Source organism: Papio anubis, chromosome 11 (assembly GCF_008728515.1).
Source record: "Papio anubis isolate 15944 chromosome 11, Panubis1.0, whole genome shotgun sequence".
In the NCBI taxonomy this organism is placed as follows: domain Eukaryota; kingdom Metazoa; phylum Chordata; class Mammalia; order Primates; family Cercopithecidae; genus Papio; species Papio anubis.
Genome location: NC_044986.1, coordinates 37,998,806 through 38,019,479, shown reverse-complemented (window position 1 = coordinate 38,019,479; position 20,674 = coordinate 37,998,806). Strand labels below are relative to the sequence as shown.

Here is a 20,674-nt window from a genome sequence, read left to right as displayed (position 1 = left end):
GACCCATCGCTCACTGTCATTTGGGCCCACTTATTTGGATATTTACTGTCCTGAACAGTCACCTTAATGTCTGGGGAGTCCCAGTTCTGGCTCCCAAAGGGTAGAGACTGTTATATCTCTAAGGTAGAGAGGGTAGAGAAGCTAGTGCCCCTCACAATGTAGTCTCTTGATAAATATTTTTTAAATTTATCTGATGAACTCAATCTAGAAGGTGGGTTTGATTATTGTTGTTTTCTTTGTGTGTGTGTGGGGGGGGTGGGGACTGGAGGTCAGGATTTTTCTCTGTTGCCCAGGCTGTAGTGCAGTGACTTTATCATAGTTCACTGCAACCTTGAGCTCCTGGGCTCAAGCAATCCCCCTGCCTCAGCCTACCAAGAAGTCAGAACTTTTTTAGACAGGGTCTTGCTCTGTCACCAAGGCTGGAGTGCAGTTAGTTGCGTGATCATAGCTCATTGCAGCTTCAACCTCCCAGGCTCAAGCAATCCTCCTACCTCAGCCTCCTGAGTAGCCAGGGCCACAGGAATGTGCCACCGTGCCTGGCTAATTTTTAAAAAATTTTTTGTAGAGATGGGGTCTCACTATGTGGCTTAGGCTGGTCTTGAACTCCTGGGCTCAAGCAATCCTCCCGCCCCAGCCTTCCAAAGTGCTGAGATTACAGGTGCAAGTCACCACGCCCAGCGATTTCATTTTTGTAGAGACAGGGTCTCACTTTGTTGCTCAGGCTTGATAATTATTTAGAATAGAAAATGTAAGAAAAAAATTGTATCAAGTTTCAGGTTAGCAGTTTCCCAATATTAACGCCTCAGGAAAGTTGTTTTTTAAAAACTGAAAATTTAATTACGAGGGTAGTGTAAAATTTCAGATGCCATAGAAGAGCTCTTGCTTTATCTGTGGGATGCTGGGATGTCTGGATTTTTACTTTTGGCCAAATCTGGCATGCTGCCTGTTTTTGTAAATGAAATTTTATCAGCTCACGGCCATGCTCATTCATTTATGTATTGTCTGTGGTTGCTTCTGCAGAGCTGTGTAGTGGAGACACAGAACATATAACGTACAAAACTAAAATATTTACTATCTGGTCTCTTGCAGAAAAAGTTTGCAGGCCCAGCACTTTGGGAGGCCAAGGCAGGAGGATCACTTGAGCCCAGCAGTTGGAAACCAACCTGGGCAACATAGCGAGACCCCCATCTCTACAAAAACTACACAAATTAGCTGGGCATAATGGTTTGTGCCTGTAGCTGCAGCTACTCAGGAGGCTGAGGTGGGAGTATCACTTGAGCTCGACAGGTCGAGGCTGCAGTGAGCCATGATCATGCCACAACAGTCCAGCCTGGGTGACAGAGTGAGATCCTCTCAAGACAGACAAACACAGCAGCCCCATCCCAGAGATACTTATTAAACGGCTAGATGTGAAACCCAGGCATCTCCAGGCCCGAGATGATTCTACTGCATAGCCAGAACTAAGAATCTCCAACAGAAACAGCTCTTTATCACGAAGAAGTCTGAGGCATGAACTGCATGAAATCACCCCTACTCCTTAACATCCCCTTTTCTTGCCCTAAGATGCCATCTCTCACTGGCATCTACGTTGGGAAACAGTTTTCACATTGGGTTAAATCTATTGCACTGAAATCACAATTATTTTTATAAGTTGATGAGCAACTTAAACCCAATTTGAAGTAGTAACTTAAAACCCAAATTTCAGTACAGCATAATTTCTATCTTGGCAATCACCTGCTCAACAATAGATGCCAAGCGCCCCAGGGCCAGGCCACATTCATCCCCTCGGGTCACCACAGCACTGCCGAGCTTCACCACGATTCTCTTGGCATGCTTCAGTTCACCGCGGTGGGCAAAGGACTTGCCATGTGTACGACTGAGGGGTACAGTGATAAAGGGGATGTTGCTCCAAGAACGAACATGTCTGATGACTGAAGGCTGGATACAATCTGTAGCCATCAAAGTCAAATGCAAGAAAAAAAGAAATAATATAGTTTTTCAATAAAAACACACATGCTCAGTATTAACCAGTTTAGATACCAAAAAACAGCATTATCATTATTAACTGTGTAAAACTAGTACAGTATATCAAAAGCTCTATCTAGCATATTCTTATCTTACTATTGTATGGAGTTTACACCCAGGATGCAGGTCATAGGCATACTCAAATGCTGTTGGTGAACAGTACAAACAAATTAATCTCTCTTGAAGACAGGTTGGCAAATGTATCAAAAGCCTTTAAAAAAGTTCTCTAAAAAAGAGATTTATCAGAAAGCTATTCATCACCGTGTTATTTATTATCAGAAAAATCAGAAGTAGAGTAAATGTTGGATAAAGGGAAAAAGATTAACATTTTTAGAATTTTTAATAATGTACAAAAATGCTTATATGTTAATTTCATATATGTATAAACACATAGATGGATAAAATTAATGGAAAATTAATATTTTATCTCTTGATAGGATTATAAGCAATTTTAAATTTTCTTCTTTGTTCTTTCTTAGGTTTTCCAAGCTTATGCAGTAAAGATGCATTGCTTTCATAATCAGAAAAATATGGGTGTTTCTAAAGAAACCATATTACTATAAAAAGAGGAAAGAGCCGGCCAGGCATGGCAGCTCACACCTATAATCCCAGCACCTTGGGAGGCGGAGGCAGAAGGATCACTTGAGGTCAGGAGCTCAAGACCAGCCTGGACAACATAGTGAAACCCCGTCTCTACTAAAATACAAAACTTAGCCGAGCGTGATGGTGGGCACCTATAATCTCAACTACTCAGGTGGCTGAGGCAGGAGAATCGCTTGAACCTGGGAGGCAGAGGTTGCAGTGAGCCGAGATCGTGCCACTGCACTCCAGCCTGAGTGACAGAGTGAGATTCCTTCTCAAAAAACAAAAAAAGAAGGAAGAACCTGATTAGCAAAGACAGTAAAGAACAAAGTAAGTGTATGAATAATACAAAATCTCAACTAGCCTATCTACAATTTCTCTTTGATGAATTCAGATGCCTGTAACAATGATGAAAGAAACCAAAGAGCTTTCTGAAGGAAAAGCAATGTTAGAGTCAGATACTTTCTATCCCCTCGGACATGGACATCTGCCTCTAACCAATTTTCTTGATTCTTTTTCTTGCAACACTGTACAAGATTACAGATCATTTGTACAGATGAACAAACAAAAAAAAATTATACAAGATTTCTAACGAGGAAAAAAATCTTGATTAAAAGCCAAAGAGATACCTGCATAAAGCCAGAAGTAAAAGAGTAAAAGCTGAATGTCAGGCACAGAACCCCTTCAACACTTCTCATGGGCCCAACACCTCCTGCTTCGCTGATTACTAATTACCCATTCGTCCTTTCTCACACAATTACCAGATCCCCAAGTATTGGCCAGGCATACTGCCATCAGTCTAAAGACTACATTTCCCAGCCTTTCTTGCTCAGATAGACAGGACCATGTGACCAACAAGATATCTGACTAACAAGATATCTGGCTAACAAGATACATGTGAAAATGTTATGTGGAATTTCTAGGAACTTAAAAGAGACATGCTTTCTTCCCTTCATCCCCACTGCTGCTTGGAACATGGGTATGAAGGCTGGAGCTCAATCACTCATTTTGAACTGGAAGGAACTGTGAAGCAACAAGAATGAAAGAGCAGGGATCCCTGATGATTCCACAGTGCTATTCTGGAAGCCCTGGACTGCCTACCTTCTTTCAGGACTGCTAGGCTTCCTTCAGGAGAAAGAGAGAAATACATTTCTATCCGGTTTGAGCCATTATTATTTTGAGTTTCCTGCTACATGCACATAATTGTAACTGACATAGAAGGAGAATGACTGCATAGGCAGATGGGCTGGGTGAAGTCTCCATGGGAGAGAAGATGCTGTCAATCAGTGGGGGTGAAGGAGCACTTACAGCAAATAGACGTTCCTTCCTGATAGCAAGAAGCAAGACATGGTGGGTAACATAGGTTCTCAGCAGGACTACGCTTTAAGCAATTCCCTGCAAAGACTTTTCTATATCTCATTATAAGCAACTCATAAGTATTCAAATGAATTACTAAAATAATCATTCCAAGCCACCTTTTGAACCACTGTTCTATTACTGTATTAGAGAGTTAAGTACCTTCACTTGAACCAACCATTATCACTTCCCTTTATATTGTCTGTCTATAAATGACAATTTTCTGAAAACCTCTTTAGACCTCTGACTCTCTCCTGGTCACTAACTCACTCCCTAACCACAATCTACTGATGGTGGGTAAAGTAGGCAGGAGCTTATTCTCATGAATGGGAAGGCGACTGTGGGTTCTCCTCCCTTCCTGTGTCCTTCACACACAAATCTTAGAACATTTCTAACAAAGTAGTGAAGATTCATTTCTTCCTTTCCTTAAATAACCATTTTTCAAGTGACTATGTTTCAGGTTTGTGGAGATATAAGAAAGATAATATGATCTTTTTTCACAATAGGCTTGGCATCTAGATCCGGGCACACAGCTACTTAGTAAGCCATTATCTGGGATGGAACTGGGATTCTGACGGCATTGCTGGATCCACAGGTGTATGGTCTCTTCCTGCTGCGGGAGTCCCTGGGACTAAAAGACTGGTTTGTTGTTGAGGCTAAGTTTTGCGGAGTGCTACTTTCCTTCATTAGGTTAATTATTAATAATACAGGTACCATACTCTGTTTTCAGGAATATTATCCTAAGCAATATGTACACCTAAGTCTTAAGTTTAAAAGTTGTACACATAATGGTTTGGTCTCACTGATCTGATAGAGAGAAGGGTGGTGGAGGGACAGGCTTACTTCCCTAGGGTTTGGACCAGGGATCATCAGTGGCTGTCTGCAGAGCTCAGAGCTATGCCAAGTATCATGTATTATCCCTTTGATAGCTGTCAGATCTAGGCTTTCTGGCTTTCTCTCCTGTCCACTGGAGGGCCTATCCCGACCTGGAAGGGGTGGTGAGCATGGGTGGAGCAGCCTGAGAGGGTACCTCGGGAACATGGGTAGTGGCATGCGTGTCTGTCCAGCTGATCAAATGGTGATCAAATGGTAGAAGCCAATCAGAATCCAGCAGCCAGGCTAGCACGAAGGAAGCTAACCCACAGTCTATATCAGGAGAAGAGGGTGGGTGGCATGGCTCAGTGCCAGGTAGTCAAGGGTCATTCTGGCTGGAGACAATAGGGTAACAGCAGTAGATAAGGCCTGTTAGGGTTCAAGAGGAGGTCACCACTATTAATAAGGTTTCATGCAGGTGACCCAGTCAAATCCAGTAGGTTCTAGCACAAAGGAGAGCTTCATGGGACCCAGAGCTTTTTGGGTTTCCTATTGAATAACACCTTTTACCTTCCAAGGTTGACCCTACATTTCTTGGGGGGTATTTTTTAAATGTTCTACAGTGTATTACACTTGTTAGGGTCCATACTGAAAACGGAGAAGGCCTTGATTAGCTAGGAAAATTCAAGGTTTCTAGAGAAGTAATTGTTTCCCATCTTCTAAGGAACTTTTAGGCTCTAAGTTTCAAAGAAAATCTGTCCCCTCCTAGTAGGTAAGAGGGCATAGTGAGGTGTATGTGTGTACAGGTGTGGCGTGGTGGGGGATGGGAGGGGTTGTCCATGTTCTTCTTAAGGGCCACAGATTATACTCTTATTACCCTTAAGGAGGAGAACCCTTTACTTCTTCAGCATGAGAGTCCTTATGCCCAGCAACCAATGAGGCTGTGTTCCAGGCCTCAGCAAGAAGGGACCCTGACATGACTTCTCTTTTTCTTTCTGGCCTTCCATTGCCTTCTCTGTTTGTCTCCATAAGCTTTCTCATTTTGCCTTTCTTTTCCTATTTTTTCCCCCTGCTATTCTGCTTATCATGATCAGTGAAAGAGCTCCATTCCAGAAAAATCCAAATCCCCAAATCCAAAAACCTAGGGAAACAATTAGAAAGTGCCTCCTTCTGCGAATGAGCCTAATGAGGATAAGTATCAATAATAAAAATACTGAAGTGAACACTTACCACGTACCAGGAGTTGTACTAAGTATTCACACACCTTCTACAGGAGTAAAAGGGATAAGCGTTGGCTCTGGAGCCAGACTGCCTGAGTGGAATCTCAACCCCTTCACTTACTTGCTGTCTCCCTAACTATCTCATAAGGTTCGTATGGGGGACAAAACAAGTTTATGCACGAACAGAGATTGGCACAAAATAAATACTCAATGAATATTAGCTGGTACTATGAAAAAAGTATTACTTATTGTGACATGGCATATATATCCATGGTTCCTGGCTTCTAACTCTAATAGTGCTTTTTACAGTCTTTCGTTATAATGTTGGTGTAAGGAAACAGAATCTCTCTCTGATCTTCTCCTGAACTCCTTTCACCTGCTCAAGGCAGGACTCTAATTTGATTGTGGGTTGTAAGACTCTCAATCCAGAGACGGTCCTGCCCCATACCTTGGAGGAAGAAATATTGCACAGAAAGACCAAGATAAAATCTGAACAGACAGGGCTCGCTGGGTTACCCCACTCAGTCTATTAGTATTAGGTCACATCCTTTTTGTTCAATCACATTTCAACACAGTTGTCCATGCTTTAATCATGCCTACCCCAGTAAGTCTCCATAAGAGTTCCAAGGGGACAAGTTTGGAGAGCTTCCAGACAGCTGAACATGTGGAGGTTCCTGGAGAGTGGCATGCCCGGGATGGGCATGGAAGATCTATGCCTCTTACCCCATACCTCACCCTACGTATCTCTTCATCTGCATCCTTTGTAATAAACTGGTAAATCTCAGTGTTTCCCTGTGTTCTCTGCATGATTCTAGCAAATCAACCAAGCCCAAAGAGGGGACTGTGGGAACCCCAGCTTGAAGCTGGTCAGTCAGCAGTTCCAGAGGCCTGGACTTAGGACTGGTAGGAAGGTGGGGATGATCTTATGGGACTGAGCCCTCAACCTGTGGGCTGTCCTCAGGGAGGTAGTGTCAGAATTGAACTGGAGGATACCCAACTGATGTCCACTGCAACCCCCACACATTTGGTCACAGAAGTCTTCTGTGTTGCTCGTTGTCATGGAGTGAGAGCAGAGGAAAAATAGTTTGAGCTTTTCCATACTCTACCTTCATCATCATTGTCGTCGTCATCACCATCATCATCATCTCACTGAATTCTCATGAATTAAGCCTCATAAGTTAGGTATTATTATGAGTTCCTTATTGTTGTTATCCATTTTATAAATAAGGAAACCGATGCTCAGAGTAACTGAGTGATTTACCAGTGTTGCCAGATTACAAAAATGGCCACAATCCTTTTGCAGCTTCTCCATTAACAGGTGAGTCAATTTTCCAAACTTCTTAAATTTGGGCTGGCCCTGTAACTTGCTTTGACCAAAACAATGTGGCAGAAGGAACAGTATATAAATTCTGAGTTTACATCTCAAGAGGACTTGCAGCTACCATGCTTGCCCTTCTTGGGAACCCTGCAAGCATCACGCAAAGAAGCCACGAACAGCTTGCTGAAGGATGAGAAGCCACACGGAACATAGGTGATGTGTCATCCCAGCAGAGGCCCCTTCATCCCCAACAATCAGCCCTAAGTCAATCTGAGACCTGACACAGACACAGACACAGAACCACTGTGCAGCTGAGCCCAGTCCAAAATACCATCCCACAGAATTGTGACCTAAACAGACAGTTGTTTTAAGCTACTAAGTTACTTAATAAGGAGAAGGGCTAGTTTTAAAAACCCAGGACCTGGTTCCAAATCCTGAACTTTTAGCCCTTATACTCTACATGAATAGGAAAGAGATTTTTCTGTCTAATGATAAGCCTGATGAGTTGATTGGCAAGTCATCTTGCAATGAAACCTGGAAATGGACTACTGATAAGATTTAGGTGATATCGAGGAGCTAGCCAACTCAAAACATCATAAACAGCCTTTCAACAAATGATGTTGGAACAACTGGTATTAAAAGTTGAAAGATGAACATTGACCTACACCTCACACCTTGTACAAAAATTAACTCAAAATGGATCACAAAGCTGGGTGCAGTGGCTCACACCTGTAATTCCTGCACTTTGGGAGGTAAAGGTAGGAGGATCTTTTGAGACCAGAAGTTCGAGACCAGCCAGAGCAACATAGACTCCATTTCTATAAAAAATTTTTTAAAAAATTAAATGTGCCAAGACTGGGCAACATGGCAAAACCCTGTCTCAACAAAAAATATAAAAATTAGCTGGATGTGGTGGTGCATGCCTATAGTCCCAGCTACTTGGGAGGCTGAGGCAGGAGAATCGCTTGAGCTTGGGACGTTGTGGCTGCAGTGAGTAACGACTGCACCACTGCTCTCCAGCCTGGTTGACAGAGCAACAACCTGTCTCAAAAAAATAAAATAAAAAATAAAAAAAAAACAAAGAAAAAAATTAGCCAGGTGTGGTAGTATACACCTGTAGTCCTAGCTACCTGGGAGGCTGACGTAGGAGGATCACTTGAGCCCTGGAGGTTGAGCCTTGATCGTGCCACTATGCTGCAGCCCTGGGTAACAACAGAGCAAGATCCTTTCTCAAGAAAATAACAACAAAAAAAATGGATCATGGATTTAAGTGTAAAATACAAAACTATCGAACTTTTAGGAAAAAAATAGGAGAAAATCTTCAAAATCTAGGGTTATACAAAGAGTTCTTAGACTTGACCACCCCAAAAGTATAATCCATAAAAAGAAAAGCTGATAAATTTGACGTCGTCAAAAGAAAAACTTTTCCTATATGAAAGACCCTGTTAAAAGAATAAAATGACAATCAATGAGACTGAGAGAAAATATGTGCAAACCACCTATCCAACAAAGGACTAATACCTGGAAGTGCTATGGTTTGCATACGGTATGGCCCTACCAAGTCTCAGGTTGAAATATGATCCCAAGTGTTGGAGGTGGGGCCTGGTGGGAAGTGTTTGAATCACAGGGGCAGATCCCTGATGAACAGCCTGGTGCCATTCTCAGAGGGAATGCATGAGTCCTCACTCTTAGTTCCCATAAGAAATGCTTGTTAAAAAGGGCCTGGTTCTTTCTTTTCTCTCTCTTGCTTCCTCTCTGGCCATCTGATTTTGCACACACCAGCTCCCCTTCATCTTCTGCCAAGAGTAGAAGCAGCCTGAGGCACTTACCCAATGCAGTTATTGGTGCCATGCTTTTTGTACAGCCTGCAGAACCATGACAAATAAACCTCTTTACTTTATAGCCTCAGATATTCCTTTATAGCAATAAAAATGGACTAAGACAGGAAGATATAGAGAATTCTCAAAATTCAATAGTTAAAAAACAAACAAACAAGCAAAAAACAACTTTCCAATTCAAACTGAGCTAAAGGCCAGGTGTGGAGGCTCATGCTTATAATCCCAGGACTTTGGGAGGCTGAGGTGGGGGGATCACTTGAGGTCAGGAGTTTGACACCAGCCTGGCCAACATGGTGAAACCCTGTTTCTACTAAAAATACAAAAATTAGCTGGGCATGGTGGTGGGCACCTGTAATCCCAGGTACTCAGGAGGCTGAGGCAAGAGAATCGCTTGACCTGGGAGGCGGAGGTTGCAGTGAGCTGAGATCGCGCCACTACACTCCAGCCTGGGTGACACAGCAAGACTCCATCTCAAAAAACAAAAACAAAAAAAAACAAAACAAAAACTGAGCTAAAGACATGAACTAACATTTCACTGAAGAGGATATAAACACATGAAAAGATGTTCAATATCATTAGCTATTAGGGAAAGGCACATTAAAGCCACAATGTGATATCACTACATACCTATCAAAATGGCTAAAATAAAAAAGAGTGACCACATCAAATGATGGTAAAGATGTAGAGAAAGTGAATCACTCATACAATGCTAGTAGGAATGTACAATGGTACTGCCACTCTGCAAAGACAGTTTGACAGTTTCTTATAAAACTGTGTTAGGTCATTCTTGCATTGCTGTAAAGAAATACCTGAGGCTAGGTAATTTATAAAGAAAAGAGGTTTAATTGGCTCATAGTTCTGTGGGCTGTACAGGAAGCATGGTGCTGGCATCTGCTCAGCTTCTGGTGAGGCCTCAGGAAGCTTATAATCATGGCTGAAGGCAAAGGGGAAGCACGCATCTCCAACGGTGAGAGAGAGAGCAAGAAGAGAGAGTGAGGGGGTGGTGCCACACACTTAACCAGATCTTGTGAGAAGTCACTCACTATCTCGAGGACAGCACCAAGGCATAAGGGATTCACCCCCATGACTCAAACACCTCCCACAGGCCCCACCTCCAACACTGGGGATTACAATTCAATATGAGATTTGGTAGAGACACACATTCAAACTATATAAAAAACTAAACATGCAGCTACAATCTGACCCAACAACTACACTCTTAGGCATTTATCCCAGAGAAATGAAATTATGTTCACACAAAATCCTGTACATGAATGTTCATACCAGCCTTATTTATAACTGCCAAAAAATGAGAGCAACCCAGATGACCTTTAATGGCTGAATGGTTACAGTAACTGTGATACACTCATAGCATTAAATACTACTCAGTAATATAAAGGAACTAACTGATACACACAGCAACTTGAATGACTCTCCAGAGAATTATACTAAAGAAAACAGAATCCCAAAAGGTCACATACTGGATGATTCCATTTATATAACATTCTTATAATGACAAAATTATAAAAATGTAGACCAGATTAATGTTGGCCGGAGGTTAGTAATAGGAAAGAGGACAGTGGCTGTTAAAGAGAAATAAAAAATCCTGTGGTGATTGAAATGTTCTGTATCTTGATCGTATCAATGTCAATACCCTGGTTGAGATACTAGGTGAAATTGGGTAAAGGGTATAAGGGACCTCTTTGTACTATTTCTTAAAACTGCAAGTGAATTTATAATTAGCTCAAAATCTAAAACTTAATTACAAAAAAAGTAATGAACAAAAATAGCATGGGGTCGGGCACGGTGGCTAAAGTGTAATCCCAGCACTTCAGGAGGGACGCCATGGCGGGTGGATCACTGAGGTCAGGAGTTTGAGACCAGCCTGGCCAACATGGCAAAACCCCGTTTCTACTAAAAATACAAAAATTAGCTGGGCATGGTGATGCACACCTGTAATCCCAGCTAATTGGGAGGCTGAGGCAGGAGAATCGCTTGAACCTGGGAGGCAGAGGTTGCAGTGAGCCAAGATTACGCCACTGCACTCCAGCCTGGGTGACAGAGCGAGATTCCAAAAAAAAAAAAGCATGTAAAAATTTATTTTGGGGGTAATAAATACAGGAAACACTTTATTGACACAAACACTGAGAACATTTCACCAGGAGGCTACCTCTTTGCCTCCTTATTTGGTAGAATTTTGTCCAATTCTGCCAAATTACATCTTTTTTTTTTTTTCTCTTTTAAACCTATTTTCTTGGCTGGGCATGATGGCTCACGCCTGTAATCCCAGCACGTTGGGAGACCAAGGCGGGCAGACTGTTTGATCTCAAGAGTTCAAGACCAGCCTGGGCAACACAGCAAAATCCCATCTTGACAAAAAATAAAAAAGTTAGAGTCAGTGTGGTGGTGTGTGCCTGTAGTCCCAAGTACTTGGTGGGCTGAGGCAGGAGGATTGCTTGAGTCCAAGAGGTCTGGGCTCCGCTGAGCTGTTTGTGCCACTGCACTCCAGCCTGGGTGACAAAATGAGACCCTGTCTCCAAACAAACAAACACACACTTTTTTTTCTCTTTGAAAACCTTGTTGAAACACACTTTGACTATCAAACTTCCCACATACTCATAAGTTATCTATGGTACATACGAGATCTGGAGACGGTTGTACACTGGACCCAGGGCAGGAGATGTTGGTTGAACGGCTGGAACCCACAGCGGTAAACTTGACTCAACATGTTGCGATGTGGTCACTGACCAAAGTATCTGCAGAATACATTTTTTAAAAAGTGAGTAATGAAAAATACTGGAGAATTCATTTCATTTCCCTCTACTTCCCCTTACTCTCAGAGTAAAAATCTGACTCTCCTGTTCTAAACTCTTCTGTATTAGGGAAACTCCCACCTCCTCTATATTACAGAAAAGAGAGAAAGAGTAAGTGGCTCTTTTCTAGGTCTCAACCCTAGCCCTTTCTTTCCTAGGACCATCTTAGTTTTTATGTAAGCAAATAATAATGCAGGGTTAGGAATATTTTGCGACACAAAAAATATCTGTTGTTTTTGGTATCTTCCAAATTAAAAAAAAAAATCTTTCAGGTGCAATGCTTATGTATTAATACTAAATCTTCATATAATTCCTGTAACAGATCCAACATCCTAAAACAACCATGTCCACCTTTCTGCTAACACCTCCCAACAGAACTGGGAAACGCACCTATTTGAAATGTCAGCCTGATCCTTGCCAGCCAACCATGAGAAGCAAGAGGAAAGGGCAGAGGCTGCTGCCATGTTTTTCTTCCTGATGCCCCAGGATTATAAAGTAACTCTTGCACCCCTGGAAAGCAGTGGCAATGTCTGCAACTGGCTAACATCTTAATCCTGTGGAGGATGAGAACATGGCTAGAGATCTCGGTTGAGAATATGAGGCAGTTATGGGCATTTCCTCACCCTGGGTCAAATTTGAGACTTTAGACAAAGAATAGTTTATTTCACAAAAAAGTAGGGGACTCCTTCCTATATGTACAGGGAGAACAAGCCATTCATTATTGTAGCTCTTTTTTGTTTGTTGAAGACAGAGTCTTGTTCTGTCGCCAGGCTGGAGTGCAGTGGAACAACCTTGGCTCACTGCAACCTCTGCCTCCCGGGTTCAAGAGATTCCCCTGCCTCAGCCTCCCAAGTAGGTGGGACTGCAGGCACGGTGCGCCACCACACGTGGCAAATTTTTTGTATTTTAGTAGAGTTGGGGTTTCACCACGTTGACCAGGATGGTCTCAATATCCTGACCTCAAGATCCACCTGCCTCGGCCTCCCAATATTGTGGCTCTTTTTATGCTACAGAGACACTGCTGTTTACACAAGAAGAACACTTCAGTTTCTTTGTTTGTGGGCCTCCTTTTAACTTTTGTTCTATGGATTGGTGAATATATCCCAGCCCTCTTAAATGTGCCTCAGAAGACTAGCATTTAGCCCCATAGTGAAGAAAAATAAGGCATGGTGTTATTGCTTTACAATTTATACTGCACAAGGCACCGAAATAAGACAGAGAATGGAAGGATACAGCTGTTCTAAAACATATGGCATCTAGTAGGCAACAAAGTATTAATTGATCTTTGTTATTTCAGTTTTTTCATAACACTGAAGTATGATTTTGGCACATGATCTATGTTTGCTGCTTATATAAATTCCTTCAATAATGGCTGCTAAACAATTATTTACATGTGAATTCTCCAAAATAACTATAGAAGAGCCAAAGGGTAGAACAATCAAATTCCAGTTCCACCTCCCTAAGAAACCTTCCCCAGCAACTCTAGTCTTCACAGCTGGATATATATTCCATAGGTTAGATTTTAAGTAGCCCGTGACTACTGCTTTTCCCATCTGGATTACAAACTTTCCATTGACAATATGGCAAAAACGATGAGGAACAAGGCCTTTGAAATTGGTCAGACTTGGGTTCGTGCTCTGCACTTGCTATCTGTGTGTGTGTCTCGTGGAGAGCTACCTAATTTTCCTAAGCCTCTGTTTCCTCACTTATAAATCAGGGATACTAACACTAAGGACCTCATGGAATTATAGCGAGAATTAAATGAGATAATGCGTGGAAAATGCTTGGGTACAACAGATGGTCAGTAAATGTCAGTTTTCCTCTTTTTGTCTTTTAGGCACTAATGATGCCTTACGATTATTTTCTCCTTAATTTCCTTCAAGACCCATCACAGGAACAAAGAATTCAACGAATATTCACTGTTAGATACAATCACACACATATATTGACTGACTGTGTACCTCTCTGTTACCCAAGAGTGATTGAAAGCTCTGAACACTTACCGTCACTGAATTAGAGGTTGAAGACTGACACAGAAACTAAGCCTCCTGGCCTCTTCCGTGTACCACTACCTCTGACTGACCTCGGAGGTTACATCTACTCTGTCACTGTAATGGATAGCTCACTTTGCCAGAGTGTATTACGCCCTCGAGAAGCACACAGTTGATCCCAAGGAGCAAAGAGTGTGTGTGTGTCTGTCTAGACTCATATCTAGATTCGTGTGACTGCGTCTAGACTCTCTGTGTGTGTTTAGACTCCGTATCATCAGTTGAAAAAAGTTTTCAAGTTCTGACTCAAGACATTTCTCAAGTATCTCTTTACAGACTAAACAGAAAGCCCTTATCTAACCGATTTGAACAGAGAAGTGAACTTCAGTCCCAACACAGTTCATCCACAAACACATGCTCGGTATATGGCTCACCACTTAAATACAAAGATCCGCTGGGCCTCACCACCTCAGAGGGCAGGGGACAATGACGGGGGAAGGGATGAGGTGGGGTATCTGGGTGCGCCCTGCTGTAACAGGAAGGCCCCAGCATACACAGAATGCCATACTGGAAAGGGAGTCTGGCTTTGAGGAGGGGATCACGAACGCCCGGAGGGCCGCGGGGAACTAGAGACCCAGGCCCGAGAGTCGGCGTGTGGCCAGCTAAAACCCGCGGCATCCCGGCGCTGCCACCACCGCCACCACCGCCACCACCAGTGCAGGCTCCGGACTCTCCGATCGAGAAGGGGCCCGCGGAGGCCTGAAGTCTCCACTTGGCCCAGTTCCTCACATGGTGTACCCAGGGGAGGCCGGGAAGGTCAGGGGCCCGAAGCCATCCGTAGATCCCGGGGCCGCCGCGCACCGGCATATGGGAGCGCGCCGGGGTTTTGCAGCGCGCCCTGGGCGGCCCGGTGCAGCCGCATCCCTCGGCCAAGGCCCACACCTACCCGCGGGCCAGATCCCTGGGCCCCGGCACCTGCTCCGGCCGCGCCCCCGCTCCTCTGTGACCAGCGGCCCGACGCTCACGCCCCTTGCGCTTGAGCCTGGACGCGCATCAGCTTCCGCAGAGACTAGGGCGCCTAGCCGTCCCCGCCGCTCGCAGCGTACCTGCCTCACCACCGCCGCAGCCGCCGGGCACTGCCAGGGGTCCGCACTCCACGCCGGGCTGATTCCGGCGCTCGCTCGCTCTCTTTTTTCTTCCGTCCACGTCCCGCACGATGACGTTACGTCAGTGGCGTAAAAGTAAACCTGGGCAGCCGGGCCTACGCTGTTGACGTCGGGCGAGGGCCTGCCCTGGAGCTGCGGCGCGGCAACGGCGTAGGCACCTTTCGAGAATCAGGCCCGCGGTCCACGTGGCTGGCCCGCCCACTAGGCCCCGGCTAGCTGGAGGAGGCGGGACTCGAGTTCGGGGGAACGCCCACGTCCTGGGAGGGGACATGGGCCGGGGACAGGGGCGAAGACAGCTTCCAAATGCCGCCCCAGCGGGCCTTCCAGGGAGGTAGAAGAGGTGCCTGGCATCCTCAGCTGCTGGTAGATTTCATAAGGTGTGTTTGTCAGTGTTAACCATATATGCCGGACACACCTCGGAAATAGGTTGGATCAACTTACTTACGTTAGTTACTCCAGGCACATGCTGGGAATAGATTGGATCAGTTTACACACATTTGCAAACTTTGGCTCCTTAAATGGAAGCATTTTGACACTGCAATCAAATTGCTTGCCCCCTAGTCATCTGGAGATTTCCCCAGTGGTCCCATCTCAACTCTCTTTCATCAAAGGCAGTTGTAAGAATATTGCATTTTAAAATAGGATATTCAATCTCTGACAACTAGAACTATTCCAAAGGTGAATGCAGACTCACCTTTAAAGAGGGACCAAGAGAGACCACAAAAACCTGCCAGCGCAGTGGTGTGTGCCTGTACTCCCAGCTACTTGTAGGTGGAGGCAGGAAAACCACCTGAGCCCAGGAGTTCAAATCCAGCCTGGACAACACAGCAAGACCCCATCTCTTAAAAAGAAAAAGAAAAAAAAGTGAAAACAGAGATTTTTCTCCCTCTTTCCTTGCTGTGTTTTGCTCAAAGGACACATTCCTGCATAGGCACATAGTGCTGGGTGGTGGGAGGGCAGCACTTGATAGGAGGTTGGGCACGGAAACGCATCTTGCCCTTCTGTCGTCCCTGATAACACTGCTAAGTTTATTCATTTTCTTGTTCATTAAACACTGGCTACTGCTATGGTCTGAATATGTCCCCCAAAATTCATATGTTTGAAACTTAATTCCCATGCAAGACTATTGGGAGGTGGGGCCTAATGGGAGGCATTTGGGTCAAGAGTGCTCACCTTTAATGAAGATAGTGACCCTCATGAATAGATTAATGCTGCTATCAAAAGCTTTGTGGGGGTGGGTGTCCTCTGCTGCTCTTCTGCCCTTCCACCATGTGAGGATACAGCAAGAAAACCCTCATCAGATGCTGGCACCTTGATCTTGAACTTCCTAGCCTCTAGAACTGTGAGAAATAAATTTCTATTATTTAAAAATTATCCAGTCTGTGTTATTGTATTTTAGCAGCACAAAATGGACTGAGACAGCTAGTTAATGTACCAAGCACTCCCTGGGTGTGGAAGAAGACATAGTTGAGTCCACAGCCTTATGAAAGAGAGAGATGTATGAGCAAATAATTATAATACCATGTGATAAATACTAAAGAATGGGATGGCCAGACATTCAGGGATGGCTGAAATGGTTTGACTTTGTGTCCCCACCCAAATCTCACCTTGAATTGTAATCCCCATAATCCCCACCTGTGGATGGTGGGACCTGATGGGAGGTGATTGGATCATGGGGGCTGTTTCCCCCATGCTGTTCTCGTGATAGTGAGTTCTCATGAGATCTGATGGTTTTATAAGGGACTCTTCCCCCTTCACTTGTTTGCTCTTTCATGCCTGCCACCATGTAAGACATGCCTCTTCTCCTTCCACCATGACTATAAGTTTCCTAAGACCTCCCCAGCCACGTGGAACTGTGAATCAAGTAAACCTCTTTTTTTAATAAATTACTCAGTCTTGGGTATGTCTTTATAACAGTGTGAAAACAGACTAATACGTGGCTTTAAAAAGAGTTGATATTCAAATTGTGCTTTGAAGCGCTAGAAGTAAGGGGTTTACCTAAAAGAGGAGAGGAGTACAGGATCATATGACAAAGAGGGAATAAGGGAATGATATATGCAGAGGTGTGAGACACCCTGTGAACAGAGGCTACTTGCAGTAGGACATGACAGGAGAGGGGTCTGACTGGGATCCTACCTTACAAAGCGTTTTTTGTGCTATGCTAAAGATTTTGAATTTTATAATCCTCAAAAACGGAGACATGACTTTTTAAGTGCTGGAAAGGTATGACCAGATTTTTGTGCCAGAAATGAGTAAAGAGCCTAGAGCTGGCATGTTGATTATCCTATTGCAAAGGCCCAGGTAAGAAATGGTGGCCCAAAAAAACGCTTCAGCAGTGGAATGGGGGACAAAAAGGAGGGAGAGCTGACAGTACTTATTGAAAGTGGGGGAGTGAGAGAAGAGCAGTGCTTGCGAATCTGATGATGCTGCAATACCATGAATCAGGAAATCTATGAGGTGAGTTCTCATGAGATCTGATGGTTTTATAAGGAACTCTTCATCCTTTACTGGTTTGCTGTCTCATGCCTGCCACCATGTAAGACGTGCTTCTTCCCCTTCCACCATGATTGTAAGTTTCCTGAGGCCTCCCCAGCCACGTGGAACTGTGAATCGGGAACAACAGTTCTTTTGGGTGATGAATGAGAATACGAAATGTGTTAAATGTGGAGCATTTTGGATTTGCAGTAGGGTAGAAAAAACAAAAGAAATTAAATTTCCCTCAAATAAGTTATATCTGGTATCTCATCTTTTGTTTTAAGGTTCTCATCATGTACTTAGAATGAATTAGGTGACTGTGGGTACAGGGGCCTTCACTTTAGAAGGCCTGTTATGGTTCTTAACTCACAGATTACCTTATGGTAATAGCTTGTCTGCCTTCCCTGCTAAAAGATAGGCTCCTGAGAACAGGGAAGTATATTCATGGAACATAAGAAATATTCAATAGATATTTGATAAATAAATAAAAGTAACTACTTTGGTTTAGTTTTCTCAAATAAGAAATAGGGCTAATGACACCATCCTTGTCTATCCCATAGGGTTGTGAAGAGTATAAAAAATGAACATCCTTTAACATTGTACAGACATTTTCTATTTTATTTATTGCTCTTATTTTTATTACTATTTTACTACTGATATTCTATTCCATCAATAAAGAGAAAGGAGTGGAATATGTAACTATGGATTAGGAAAAATTAAATTTCAGACATATGAGCTAGTTTTTCCCTCCATAGAAGTCAAGGAAGTAATTCAGCTATGATATTTTTCCTGTGTATGATAAAAAGACTGACTCTTTTTTTGACTGGAGAGATTTAATTTTTGTCTCAGCAATTAGAAATAAGGCTGGATATGAGCAGACAGTCACACAGGAAGTGGGACATTTAGTATTGGTCTATAAGAAGGCAGGATTGAGAAGTGCTTCTTTAGATGCCATCTAAATTATTTTAGGCTTAAATTACCTTAATCTCAAGTTATTTAATTATAAAAACAGACACTCATTCGAACAGGACAATTTACTAGAAGGAGTAACTTATAGTCTCCAAAGGCAGAAAGTCAAATTGGGTCTCACAAGGGGCAGGGACAAGAAACTTAAGATGGTTCTCCATCTCTAAGTCTTTTGCTAACACTTTTCTTTGCCCATCTGTTTCCTTTTCTCCACTTTTCCTTTAAGATAGAGTCTCCATTAGTGAATATTTGGTGGAAAATGGCTTCCTTAGCTCTAAAAAGTCTTTCCAGTTAGTGCCCACTCATGACCCATTTCAAGTCTTGGTCTAAATTCCAAGTTCCTGTGAGAGAAAATTGTACTGGTCTAGACTGGTTCAGGACTCCATTCTTGGTCCAGTCATGCATGTAATGGAAAGATGGAGGCTGTCTCCTCCCCTCCTTAAGCAAAGCTCTGAGCAGTTGGAATTCTGAGAAATGGTGGCCATATTCAGGAGTTGGCAATGATGGGACCCTAAATGAAACCAGTTTGAGCCACACTATGCAGCATTCCACAGTTTCACAAACCAAGCTGCACATGAGAAGCACCTAAAAAACTTGACAAAATACTGATCTTGGAGTCCTCACTTCCCAGAACTGCCTCTTCCACCAGGGATTCAGCATCTCTAGGGGTAGGGCCCAGGAATCAGTATTTTTATAAAGCACCCTAGAAGATTACTTTGTGACTAACCTTTGGGAACCATTGCTTTAAAAGACCCAGAATACTGAACAAATACAATGATAAAAAAGGGAAGTTACTCATAAATATGGAGTGTTACATACAATATACAAGAAGTTGAGTTTTTTGTTTGTTTTGTTTATTTCTTTGAGACAGGGTCTCACTCTGTTACCCAGGCTGGAGTGCAGTGGCATGATCATGGCTCACTGCAGCCTCAACCTCCTGGGCTCAAGCGATCTTCCTGCTTCCACCTCACAAATAGCTGGGACTACAAATGTTCTGGTGATGGTTGTGTAACTCTGTGAATACATTTAAAACCAGTGAATTGTACACGTTAAGAGGATTAATTTTATGGTATGTGAATTATATTTGACATATACTTTGTTTAAAGGCACAGAATGGTCTCATAGCACTTCAGCATGAGGCTAAGGATCTGAATCATGGACCAAGAGGGACCAGATTCTGAAAGCGGCAGGTAGTCTGTCAGCAGTGCACTGGATGTCTGCTACCTCATAGATGAGGATGAATTGTCACGTATTATTTTCCTTTAAGAAGCCCAAACCTGGAAAACTTAAATACTCTATTAGCTTTGTGGTCAGTTTTACTACAGGTCTCCTCGGAGGCAGGGTTACTGAATGAAATGTCTATGAAATGGACTATAGTGGGATCTGTGCTATCAGCTTCCCAGCTGCCGACTTCCCCTTGTACAGAAGCACTTCCTCTAATTTAATAACAACTGCTCAAAACTTTGCTTTTTCTTTCAGGGAAACTGGTTACTTTCCAAGTGCTTTGGAAAAGGGCAAAATGATAGAGATGATGTTTACAAATGAGCGTTTTCTTCTCATGAAGCAGGATTATAACTAAGCATATACTTTATTAAAAGGCAGTTTTAATTTCAGAGCATTAATATGCTGTGAAGAAAACCAAACTATCTCCCAGTTCTGTCTGTCTGTCTTTCAAGTCCCCACAAAAGGAGCTGCCATCATGCTTATCTTGGCTGTTTGGCCCATTCAGTGTTTCTACTAAAGTAGTCACTTCAGGCCCCGAACCCTCCTGCCCATGAAAAACCCTGGGTCTTCATGAGGGTTGCTCTAGGCTCCTGGGATCACCTCCCTCCCACTCACTCTCCCAGTCCCCTACATCCTGCCACGTTAGTTCCAAACTGCCCCTCACTAGTCTAGGCCACACTGATTGCTTTTGTGAACAAATGTAGTCTCCTGTGTTACATGTCAATCTCCCCCCACTAAATTGTTAGGTCACTGAGGAGCTGCACCTTACAATTCCACATTCCAGAGTTTCACTGAAGTTGTTCTAGTACATTCTATTCTTTAGATTCAATTCTTTGTAAAATGGATTTAAAGTTTCAAACAAGTAGATTTGGTATCTTACACCAAAAATT

At 43.2% G+C, this 20,674-nt stretch overlaps 1 protein-coding gene across 9 annotated transcripts in view; it reads right to left on the bottom strand.

The window, feature by feature from the left end:
- Nucleotides 1-15,456, bottom strand: part of ALDH18A1 (aldehyde dehydrogenase 18 family member A1) — a 49,463-nt gene extending 34,007 nt beyond the window's left edge. For 3 of the 9 annotated variants that reach the window (XR_002524564.2, XM_009215047.3, XM_003904040.4), the window contains exons 1-3: nt 15,060-15,456; nt 11,793-11,908; nt 1,735-1,949 (exon numbers count right to left, since the gene is read on the bottom strand). Coding sequence is in view for 5 of the 9 variants with exons in the window: in XM_009215047.3 (XP_009213311.1) it covers nt 1,735-1,949; nt 11,793-11,880 (303 nt within the window). In the remaining 4 variants the exon portion in view is untranslated. Of the gene's footprint in view, nt 1-1,734; nt 1,950-11,792; nt 11,909-14,899 lie in introns of all 9 variants that reach the window. The other 6 variants (XM_017944155.2, XM_009215048.3, XM_021944039.2 and 3 more) reach the window with 6 other exon arrangements.
- Nucleotides 15,457-20,674: the final 5,218 nt, after the last annotated feature.